The 12,303-nt window shown below is 39.0% G+C and overlaps 1 protein-coding gene across 2 annotated transcripts in view; it reads left to right on the top strand.

Annotated features, from left to right (window-relative positions):
* Window positions 1-12,303, top strand: part of LOC119029950 (ras-specific guanine nucleotide-releasing factor RalGPS1-like) — a 91,530-nt gene that overhangs the window by 17,246 nt on the left and 61,981 nt on the right. For both annotated transcript variants that reach the window (XR_005078139.1, XM_037117198.1), the window contains exons 2-7: window positions 276-415; window positions 3,267-3,371; window positions 3,655-3,705; window positions 5,172-5,255; window positions 6,165-6,254; window positions 9,014-9,106. Coding sequence is in view for 1 of the 2 variants with exons in the window: in XM_037117198.1 (XP_036973093.1) it covers window positions 359-415; window positions 3,267-3,371; window positions 3,655-3,705; window positions 5,172-5,255; window positions 6,165-6,254; window positions 9,014-9,106 (480 nt within the window). In the remaining variant the exon portion in view is untranslated. The remainder of the gene's footprint in view (window positions 1-275; window positions 416-3,266; window positions 3,372-3,654; window positions 3,706-5,171; window positions 5,256-6,164; window positions 6,255-9,013; window positions 9,107-12,303) is intronic.

The following is a 12,303-nucleotide window of genomic DNA, read 5'->3' as shown; positions in this document are numbered from 1 at the left end:
TCAAGTTACATTACTTGAGCCGGGATCTAAATATACCTCTACACCACTGCTTATAACTACAAGCCACACAGCTTTGACACGTGACTTGGTTCCAACTGATGTGATAGTGCTGCTAAAAAACATGGCATCTAGAACTAACTCACACATATACAGAAGAAACTGTTCATAATGCTGTAAAACCTTTTTTTTCTAACTTTAAAGCTGATTAAGGAAAAATATAATGAAGACACAGATCAGATTTAAAGATGCTTAAGACTTGTGTCTTCTGTTTCCAGGCATGGATGAGAGGTTATGTGTGTCCCTCAGCTAAAGGCTTCTGTCGCCCTGACCTGTGCATCCCACCAGTCCCTCTGTGAGCATGTATCGCAGGAACGGACTCTCGGATGGCACCAGCATCAACTCAGTCACCTCAGAGGTAAGAACAAGCTCCTGTAGTGTCCACTGCTAGTTTCTTGTTAAGTTAGCATGAGTAACAGTCAGTCAGCGTGAGTAACAGACAGTAAGTGTGAGTAACAGTTTAGCTTTCATAGTGTGGTGGCACAGGGCTGTAGTGTCACCAGCAGGCATTTATGACCATACCAACCAGCACAAAACTTAAAAACACAGAGGCACTGCTGAGACGAGCAATGTTTAGTTTCATCATGAAGTTCCACAAAGGGTTAATGTGGGCATAATATGAACTGTGTTTAACAACTTAAAGGGACACTTTGACCTCAAATTCTGACTTAATTCTGATTTTTGAGAAACTTGGTGTAAGGGTGTAAAAAGGGCCAGTGAAGAACCCTCTTAATCACTAATTATTTTTCACTTTCAAAATGTTGTGAGATAGGGCACGCTGCCATGGTGGACTGAATGCCAGAGGCCTACATCTTAAAATCCAGTGGATGGTAATACAATTCAGTAGAAACAAAAACATAGCTAATTGTAGAATTATGAAGACTCCTTATAACAATCCTCAATTCACAGGCACCAGTAATCCTCAGGGGTAGTCTGCAGATGTAGCTGCTCAAAAAAACAGTACCACTATGGGAGCATGGGGCGGCTGTAGCTTAGCGGGTAGAGCAGGTCAGCTAGTGATGGGAAGGTCGCTGGTTCAAATCCCAGGTCTGGGTGGAGATGAACTGCATGTTGAAGTTTCCTTGAGCAAGGTAATGAACCCCAAATTGCTGAGCTGGCAACTTGTCCAGGGTGTACCTTGCCCCTGCCCAGAGACAGCTGGGATTGGCTCCAGCAAAAACCTCTGCGACCCCATAAGGAATAAAGCGGTTACAGACAATGGATGGGCATTAAAATGACTTTTTGTCATCCTTGTGATGAACATAATGTTTTCCATAGCAACTGCCTTTGATAATAAACTGTTCATGTTCATGATGTTATTTCAGTCCAAACATTCGGTATTTCTGCATTATAATTAAGTGTTAAGGTAAATATACGGACATATTTGAAATATTTACATGACATCTTCAGCCTGGCACAACCATGTTTTGACATAATTCCAATGGTCCACATATATATAGAGGTTGCACTTGCAGATTTGTATATCCTAGATGAGTGGGCTATTTGCGTGGAGGAAGATTATTGGGAGTGTCTTTAGAGAAGCAGTATTGGAGCTTTTGTTTACACTTTTCATGAGCAGCTAACTGCATTGCCATTAGCAGGGCAGTTGCAATCTTAATCCTCAGTGATGAAAGTGATGTACAGAATAACGAGGCATTCATCTCTGATGAAAGAATTAACTACAGGTAGATACAGTTACAGTACCACCATTTATATATCCTTTATTTGTTTATCTGTTTGTGATAAAATAATTGTGCCACGGACAAATTGAAGGTGAAAGTGACTCCAGTGTGTTTAGGTGGAATTTTTTGTAGTTTTTGATAATTATCAGGATAATATCATGAATCACAATTTTGTTGGACAGGCTATTCATGTCGTGTTTATTGGAAAGATCAGCTTTTCTTCCAAGATAGCCTGTTACTTCACAGGGAAAAAAGTTTTTTTTTTTTTTTTTTAATTTCCACCTGTGCAGCACTTGCACATAGTCTTAATCCAAAAGAATGACTTATACAAATTTCTTCTTGTACATGGGAAGTGCACTTGTATGGTGTTTTTCTACCATAACAAACAAAGCGCTTTACACTTGGCCTCATTCACTGAATTTACACACACACTTGCACATTGACAGTGACAGAGCTTCCATGCGAGGCGCTGACCTGTTCATGAAAAAGCAACTTGGGCTTCAGTATTGGTTTGACATTTGGACAGAAGGATAGAACCGCTCATGGAATGAACCCATCCTATTGTTCTCTTATCCAAGTATTATTTATAACCTTTCCATTAATGTTTTTGATTAAAATTCCAAAGCTGAAACTCATTAGCTCAGGAAGGATAAAATGCCAACATTCAGAACAGATCGCCTCAATGCTAAATAAAGAGGTTAAGGGAAACTTCAGCGGTATCTCTGCCATATTATTGTATTTTGAAAGGGGTAATATTCCAGGAACAAAGCATCTGTTTTTCCTTGATGGAATCCTTGATTCACTATTATAACCCAGTGAATCACATTATGTAAGTCCTTTATATTTTTGAATAAAAATGTTTATGAGAAGAGAAAGATCTTTGGCTGTTTTTTTTCTGCCTAAACAAACTAAATAAATCAAACTCTCTTGTCATTTAAGGTCAGTTTGTTTATTCAGTCATGAAACCAAATACAATTTTTACTGTTCTACTTTGTTTATATGTGGCGGACTCTGCCACCTTTCCAGCTTCAAACAGTGTTTATTGACTTTATCTTCCTCTGAGAACAGCTTATTCAGTTTATTCATTTATAGGAAAAAATGCATATTTCTGAGTTTGTATAATTACCTCATATATCTGTAATGTAAAAAATGATGTTCGCATCATTTTTTACATTACAGATAGTTTGGAAGCAAATCCTGGTCCAATGTTAAGCAATCACAAGTATGATGTCAAGACTCGAAGCCTCCGGGTTACAAACATTGAGGAGAACCTGGATTTTACACTGAAGTAGGAGACATCATTGTTAAATGAAAAACATAGACACTTTTGGCCTGCAAAAAAACATGACAGGAGACATTGGAGAATTCATACTGTATGTATGCCTAATACATGTGTGGAGGTTGACATTCTACATTTTGTCATCCTTGTTAAGATAGTAAGTCATTACATGTTCTCCTTGTGCACCAGCAGCAGGTTACATAGGTAAAGAACAGTTGCTATGACAGTTTAATGTGTATTCCTCTCAGGCTAGCAGCAGCTCTGATTCTCTGGATGGACCCTGTGTGGACTACGCCAAGAGCTATGATGCAGTTGTCTTTGATGTGCTGAAAGTCACACCGGAGGAGTTTGCTGTGAGTATTCTTCATATGTCACTCAGTTTTGATGCAGCATAACGGACTGAACAGATCTCACCTGAAGCTCACTTTGTCTTACCTGACATACTCAAGAGGCAGGAGGTTGGCTGTCAGCTAACAGCGTCCTTTTTGATGAACCAGAGTGACTGTACTGTTTTCCATATAAATAGTGTGTGTGTGTGTATAACATAGTTACATTTTATTATAATATACTGTGTATAGTGTATTGTTTCTTAACTTCCTACATATTGATAATGTGGATATCTTTCTTGTTTGTCAGAGCCAAATCACCCTGATGGATGCACCAGTCTTCAAAGCGATACAGCCAGAGGTATGAGGGCCCTGTGTCAAGAGCATCATTTCCATTAACATTGTCCAGCTGCGGTGTAGCCCTTTAAATGACTCTTTGTTTGACGTGTACTGTTAGTTCATCTCATTTCTTAACAATTCTCTTTTTGGTTAACTGTTAAATACTCTTACCAGGCAACAACAGCTCTTAAGAGAACAGCAATAACTTGTTACATTTTACTTCTTTGAAATAGCTGTACAAAAGAAAGTCCCAAAGAAAACTTGTTATGCTGCTCTTATGACATTCACAGCTGTTGCCACTCAGCTGAGCCCAGACTGGCCTAAGTGGTTGAACTGTCCACTGGAAACCCTGCACACCCTCTGTTAGCCCATGAAATTCTGTCACTGAAAGACTTCCCTCCCATCACAGGCCACATACAGAGTGTATGCAGGGAGGAGAACCAGGCAGAGATGGTTGAGAGATCATGAAATGAGAATTATAAATCAAATCCAGAAGACGCTTTGAGAAGCACATGTTGCACGTTTCAATTCACTCATCCAACATGGCCTCCGACTTGCATTTACAGCTGCACAGCCATGAACTTTATTTTTCCTATTTAATTTTCAAGAGTGGCCATGCCTGTTGAGCATGCTGTTTAATGCGTCCAACACTTGATCCATTCCAAGGTCTCTCAACACACTCTGGCTAGAAAGCCTCATGCCTTAAAGTTCCAGCTATCCTCCAGTTCCTTATTTAGACCGTATCTTCCTGATGAAAGCAGCTTGCTATGGACATCACGTCATAGTGATTGGTTGACAAATGACTGGTCTGTGTCAGAGAATGTGAAATACCAAATCATCAACACACACAAGTGCGGGGAACAAACTGGACGTTACTATGTGTCAGATTTAATACAACCCTGGTTCCAAAGCTTCGGATTCAGTCAGGTGACATACTGTTTTTGATATGAAACATTACTAGCTTCCATTTTATAAAGCCTAGTCATACTTTGGAGCATCGTTCACTCTTGCTTTCGCTCATGTTTTTTGTGTTCCATTCAACAAACATATGAGCATGTCATGCACAACACTGCCTGAACACATGTAGTAATATCCCTTTTAGAATCAGTTCAGCTTTTGATTTAGTGCTCACTGAGGGATCAGAAGTCCCAAGCTTTCACTGTTGGCTTTTGACCATACCCTTGTGTGTAGAGACGTCTCCTGACTCTCTGGATTCTCTTATTCTCGTATTATACCACTATAGATGGTGAAGTTCTTCAATTGAGTGCAATTGAATTGAATATTGTTCTTGAACCCTTGGTTTCTTTCATACCTGGAAGAGGTACAGCTCTGAGTTGAAACACTGACAGTATGTAATGATGTGATCTAATCTGAGGGTATTTCACATTGGCATAAATGGTCACCTGTCACTGGCTCAAGTCCAGAAATGTGGTATTGTCATCGATCATTGCAGTGGTAGTGGAATTGGTTTGATTTTCTGATTTACAGGAGCTGGCCAGCTGTGGATGGAACGGGAAAGAGAAACACAGTTTGGCACCCAATGTGGTCGCGTTCACGCGCAGGTTCAACCAGGTATGTCTTACAGAAGTTCTCATAGTTCAGTCTCTTTTACATCTCAAATAATTACACTAATGAAAGTAACTGGGGAGCCCAATTAGCTCACCTGGTAGACAGTGCTGTCCTTAGACCCCGGGCCTTTGGCCAAAACAAAATCAACAAATACAGGTTTAGCTCCCTAAAATAAAGACATAAAAGGCTTAATACAACTTTTTAAAAATATATTTAGTATTACTCCACAACTGTTGGAAAAAAACTGTGATGCCTAAAATTAGTTTACAGGATGATTATATCCACTTTCACACAAGAACTCCAGTCAATATCCAGAGTATCAGATCAAGATATTCCCCATGTCTGCCTGCTCATGCAGCACACTACAGAAGATTTTCCTTGTCAAATGTGTGTAAACGAGTTGGAAATACGCCGCATGGTTCAGGTGAGGGGTAGAAGCATATAGGAGGCAGGATATGATGCAAACATATGCTGCAGATTAATCCTCTTTCCCTGGATCTGGCTGAAGATTTGGCAATGGGCCCGAACTGCCATAAGTTTGCGTATTTCTCTCTTCCTCCAGTTCACAGACATTTTGTCTGTCCTCATTGTCGATGTGTAAAATAACTCCTCTATTCTTTCTATCTCTGTCCTCGGATATCTGTATTCTTCCCGATATGTTTCAGTCACTTGATGTGCACATCATCGACATGTATTTGAATATCAGTTTGTTGTATAGTACATTTTATTGCATATATAAATTATTCAATAGTGTTGTAGCCTTTTAAGACAGTTGATAAATGTCCAGTACTACATATTTTAGTTTGTCTTGCAAGTCTCCAACTGTATTGGAATGCAGTTCTAAATCAAACTGTTACACCCAGACTTATGTGTTAGTGTGATTATATCTTTTAAAATGTTGCTATGTTTCAGGTGAGCTTTTGGCTGGTGAGAGAAATCTTAACTGCCCAGACGCTGAAAATCCGAGCAGAAATTCTCGGCCATTTTGTCAAAATCGCAAAGGTGAGTTTGAATTACTGAGTAATGCCAAAGTGATTTACTGGTAAAGAGCATCTTAAGTGATAAGGGATTGTATCAATACATGCAGTGCTGTACAAAGTAAATTCGTAAAAAGTCATACTTGAGTGAAAGATATATAATGTTTGAATATTGCTTTAGTAAAAGTGCAAGTCACCCACATGGATAATACTAAAATATAAACTTATTGTCTGTTAACCTTAAGTTAATGGTTATTTCATTCTTAAAAAAACAACAAAATTCTATGTGAATCATATAAAAGAGTAGAGTATTTGCCTGCAAAACGTACTGGACTGAGAGCATGAAGTAGCAGCGAATGGAAGTACTCAAGTTAAGCTAAGTAATACTTAGTTATATTCCAAACCCAAAGAAAGACAAAGCATGCTGTTAATATTCAGTATTGTTCCAATAAAAAGCATTAATAAGTTTAACAATAAACCCATCATCGTGCATGGTTATGTGTTAAAAAATGAAAGCCTGCTGTTGTTTTACTGTTTCAGTGTACATTTTTATTTCATGGATCACTGCCAGTTGCTCATAAAACAATGACGTAGTCTGTGAAGATGCAGCATACAGGAGGTGCCCAGGTGCTTTGTTGCATTGTATGAGCAGTGATGGAGAAAACAGACACACTGATGGCAGAAACAAAATGGTGTTTCTTCTCTTGTGGTCTGATCAGGGAACTGAGGTAGAAGAAGTTTTTCCCCGAGGTCAGAGTGTGGGATGGAATGGAAACTCGGAACTGCATCTTCTTCAAAAATTGGCAAAAATACATAAGACAGAGATGAAACTAGTGAAGCATGCTTCATTCATGTGACTGTAACCAATTCCAGATCATTTCACTATAGTTAAACTTTAAATAACAGTTATATAGTGAACAAATCATCCCCCTATAGGGAATCACACTGCATTTTGTCATTAGGTTGGAAAACCCATGAATATTTTGATTTATTAAATATTTACATCTGAAACAGTTATCAGATCAAATCAAGCAAGTTATATTACCTGAGTTCACATAGAATTGTTCTGTGTATGAAATAAAAAATGTTTTAAAGGGATAGTTCGGGTTTTTTGAAGTGGGGTCATATAAAGTTCATATCTATAGTCAATCTGTTCCCTACTATAATCAGCGATCAGCACAGCCTCAGTTTGGAGAAGTAAAGAACTGCTCCAGCCCAGACGCTCAGCTTTGTACTGCAGTGAACGGGGTCCAGAGAAAAAGCTAAATAAACCACCTAAAACAAGGCTCACCTTAAAAAATCTATAGCAGTTCAAGTGTACGTTGTAAAGGGAAAATTCACACCGCTTTACATTGCTGTCTTTTGGCACTACATTTTCTCAACCATAGAACCTCCGTATCCCTACGCATTAGCGAACTGGGCAACAGCTGATCTGCGAGCGGCGGAATACAGTATGAGGCCCAGTTGCTGGACGAGAGGTTTACTTTTGATAAAAATGAAACTTAACTCTCCATATCCCTACACATTAGCGCAACTACGTAGGGATACGGAGGTTCTACGGTTGAGAAAATGTAGTGCCAAAAGAAAGGCCGGTCTTATGGCAATGTAAAGCGGTGTGAATTTTCCCTTTACAACGTACACTTAAACTGTTATAGATTTTTTAAGGTGAGCCTTGTTTTAGGTGGTTTATTTTGCCTTTTCTCTGGACCCCGTTCACTGCAGTACAAAGCTGAGTGTCTGGGCTGGAGCGGCTCTCTACTTCTCCAAACTGAGGCTGCGCTGATTAACCCTGATTAAGGTAGGGAACAGATCGACAATAGATATGTACTTTATATGACCCCACTTTAAAAAACGCAAACTATTTCATCGTAGTCTTGTGTAGTGATTAGAGTTAAAAAGTTTGCGTGGATCCTAGAGGATTTTCCAGTTACAAATAGGGCAATCTCATTCTTAAGTTTGGGGACTGGCTGTACTAATGGTTTCTTTCCTAAGACATCTAATAGTGGATAATGAGGTTTGTGTCAGACAGACTGAATTTCTGATGGATGCGCTTTTATTCTTGTTAGATTTAAAGGCATAATTGTGCTCTATCACAGTACATGTGGCAAATCATTCCACAGCTTTAGCTGTAGATTTCTATCAGTAATAATAAAACTGGACTTGCCAAGTGCATTTCTGAGATCTTGGAAAATGTTGACATAGCTCAAAAGAAGTAAGATTGATAGATATGTACCATATACCATATATAGATATGTTTGGAAGAGAACATGAAGATTAAGGGTAAAATTAGAACATGTATCTGTTGTAACAATCCATCAAAGTTTACTGACCACCTACTGCTCCAGCTGCGACCTGTTGTAAGCCTGAGCAGTGTTCTTGTCGGACTAATGATGTCACCATTTCTTCTCATGTTTTCTCATCTAATAAATTAGACTGATGAGTTCAGTGTTGTCATGACTGTATATGAATAATTGCCAGAACTACAAATAGAGACCTGAGTTGTAATAAACTGAAAATATCCGTTCTGTCACAAAGTAACTGAATACCTCTGGCAACATGACGGTGTACATGGAATTGCGTTTTATAGACTGCTTCTCAAGACTTAAGCTCTGGGGGCACCTGCTCTGTTGTTTTCAAAGATATTCATGATGTCTACATTAAGTCAGAGGTAATTAATGGAGCATTCTTCAGTGCTAACAGACTGTGAAGTTGTTACACCAGGGGTAATGTAGTATGTAGTATAGTACTGCATGTTGTTCATAAGATATCTGTGTTTGTTCCCAGAAACTGTTGGAGTTGAACAACCTGCATTCTCTGGTGTCAGTGGTGTCAGCTCTGCAGAGCGCTCCCATCTTCAGACTCAGCAAAACCTGGGCGGTAAGTCCTCAGCTTCATGCACTACTAAAACAATGACACAAGTGTGTTAATCGGCCACTAATAATCATGGCGACTACAATTAGAATTTCTCCAGTGAAAAAGTGCTGGCAGTCACAACACAAATACATGTAAAGAAAAGCCTCTGATAGTCGATGTAGTCCAAGTCTTGCCACTGGGCAGCCATCTTTACAAGATCCTGGGCAGTTATTTCAGGCTAACAAGCTTGCGCACATATCTAAATGAATGGAGAAAGCGTTGCACCTGAAGACTGTTGTTATTTGCCTGCATTTCTGTATGTGTAATTTTGCTGTAACTGTTCATGTAACTGGAAGCTACATAATGTAGCAGGTCCATAATGCTCTGGTCAGGTAACAAACCTTAAACCACAGACCCACACCCTGCCAGACTTCTCTGAGCATGATTTAAAAAATTGTTTTTTAAAATCATATCCTCTGTTTGAAACTCATCATGTAGATACAACAGCTTGTATATGATATTATGAAATATTTATATTATACACTACACTTTTCAAAAGCTTGTCATCTGTCCTTTCCTGGACCTCAGTGTTGTGCTGGAGGTTTTAGGTGGACCAGATCATTGTGGAAGGTTGTTTGTGCTTGTTGAAGATCATTCCTCAGAGAAAATCGAGATAACACGTGGTGCTCAGCTGTCTGCTCCATGTGATTTACTTCCACAGATCGGTTCTATTCTTTATGTTTCTGAGTACTAAAGTGTAACTGGCTGCTTCTTTTTTTCCCCAAACGGGTTGTTTAAATGATTAGTTCCATATCACATCACATCCAGCTGTTTGTGAGCTGGGAGCTCTTATAGGCCTTTTCTCCGTCAGGCTATTCTAGTACAAACAATTTGGTCCTGGTTTTAATAATCAAACATGACTTCTGTTTTTACACCACTCCATATAAGACCATGAAAAGTGGATGCTCGGCGCCAAGACACATGGAGAAGCCTGGCTCCTGTTGATGTGATTTTATGAGCCAGTACCGAGGGACACTTACTGCATCAGTACAAGGCTTTTAAAAACACCCACATGGTATTACAGATAAAGTGAGATGAAAGGGGTGGAATTTGAAGTGTTATCAACTCAAATCAACAATGAGATCAGAGTCAAAATTGCGGATTTTCATTACATGATTATCAAACCCTAAAGATTTCACAATCATTCACAGTATTATCGCAAAATATATTGAAACCCAAAGAGAGAGGTTGAGACAGAAGCATGATGTTTTTAGAGTCTACTGACTTTTACGCCTCGTTTTTACCTTGATAGGCAAATAATGAAAGGTCCCGATTCATCGCTAGTTGATCAGCTCTAGTTATTGATTTAAAATGATTTTTGTTGAATGTTATTCCAACCAGGGCTGCATATACAATCATATATTTCTTTAAACTTTTATTATTCTGCCTGATTTTGCTTGCCAACATAATCCATAATCGATTTACTACTTTACAAGACATATAAAAGCCACATACCTTAATATTTGATATTGATTTGCTAAAACTTGGGCATGCTTTACATTGTTTCACTCAAAGGAAACGTAAATGATTAATTCATTACCACAATAGTTGCTGAGTCATTTTCTGTTGATTTGACTGACTGATTGTGTCAGCGTTAATTCCAATTATGAATGTGATGCCATCAGCTACTGTAAATTGTTTCACTTAGGACTACAGAATCACTGCCTCCAATACTCTACATTTGTCATGTACGGACACAAGAGTCAAGATGTTTATTGTCACTCTGGTTTTACACTTTTCTAAAATTCTTTTGCTTAGAGACTCCACTACAGAAACGTTAAATATGAGTTGTTAAATTAAATGTATATTATAATAATGATGATGTTGATGATGATAATGATAAAAAATGGAAAATGATGTTAGGTGACAAGTTATTACATCAGCTGTCAACAGAGTGAAGTTCTGATGGATGCACTTTATTATTGTCAGATTTAAAAGCAAAATTGTGCTACACATATGAAGTTACAGAATAAAAGCAGTGACATTTACTGTAACAGTGATGTTAAATAGTGCTCTTAATATCTTAAACAAAGAAATAACACGCTTGTGTGTTTTGTGTGTGCGTGCGTGCGTGTTGTACCTCTGTCCCCCTCCTACAGTGAATTCTTTAACACAGCTGTTTTTACTCGTTCATCAGTGCCTGGAGGATGGAGAGTTGTGCCTGGAGAGTTGCAGCTGGTGCCAGTAGGCCACTTGGCTGTCTTTGGGCCACATGTGTGCTCGCATTAACTGTTGTTACAAACTGATATCATTGACTTAGCTCCCTGTTGGAGGGAGGGTGTCTGCTTGTCCAGTGGTTCGTTAAGTATTTCTCGTTGATTTTCAGTTGTTGATTACCTGAGACTTTTATTTATTAATAAATCCTCTGAGCACATACCTGTGTTCAGTTTCTTCTTGTTCTTACCCTCATCCTCTCACCTTTCTTGGGGTCGTAACATTTTGGGGGCAGGTCCAGGATAGCCCACTGGCACTGGTTGCAGCTCTCACCTGGTACAATATTTTATCCTCCATGCTCTGATAAGTAAGTGAGATGAAGCGGTGCCCAGTCAGCAACTGCCAGAGAGGGTGGCGGGCAGTATCTGAGGATGCATAGGAGACAACACGCACACACACAAAGCATTGCGGCACGTAACAGCTCTACAGTTATTCTAAATGTTTGTTACTGTGTTGGATGAGTTATGAATATGTCTTTTTTATGATGAAGTGTTGAGGATGAATTGAGGAGCTGCACAGCCTGAGGAAAGGAGATCTGTAGTCTGGTGGTACTGCACAAAAACGTAATCTTACATAGACACAATTGGGTACTTGACCTCATTGCTATGAGCTGTCCTACAGAATATCCAACAGTATAACAAATATATTGAATTGTTTATTCACATACCTTGTAGCTGCTTCAAGTTTATATGCGTATTATTTCTCATTTTGGAGTTGCGTTGATAGTATTTTTCTTTTACTGTGTGTTTGTTACAGTATCCTCTGATTGTGGGACAGAGACAGAAAGTAGGTGTCTCATGTCAGGAATTTATCAACTTTGTGCTTGTTTCTCTAAACTGACCAGCACCTTTTCAGGTTTTGTACCCTTGATGGAATCCAGTATCACTCAAGAATCTTCCAAGTCACTTACTTTGTGGCTCAGCCACAGCGTTGGGTCACATGTTGGC

This window comes from Acanthopagrus latus, chromosome 12 (assembly GCF_904848185.1).
Source record: "Acanthopagrus latus isolate v.2019 chromosome 12, fAcaLat1.1, whole genome shotgun sequence".
Classification (NCBI taxonomy): Eukaryota; Metazoa; Chordata; class Actinopteri; order Spariformes; family Sparidae; genus Acanthopagrus; species Acanthopagrus latus.
The sequence above is the reverse complement of the archived record's forward strand: the minus strand, read 5'-3'. Positions and strand labels throughout refer to the sequence as shown.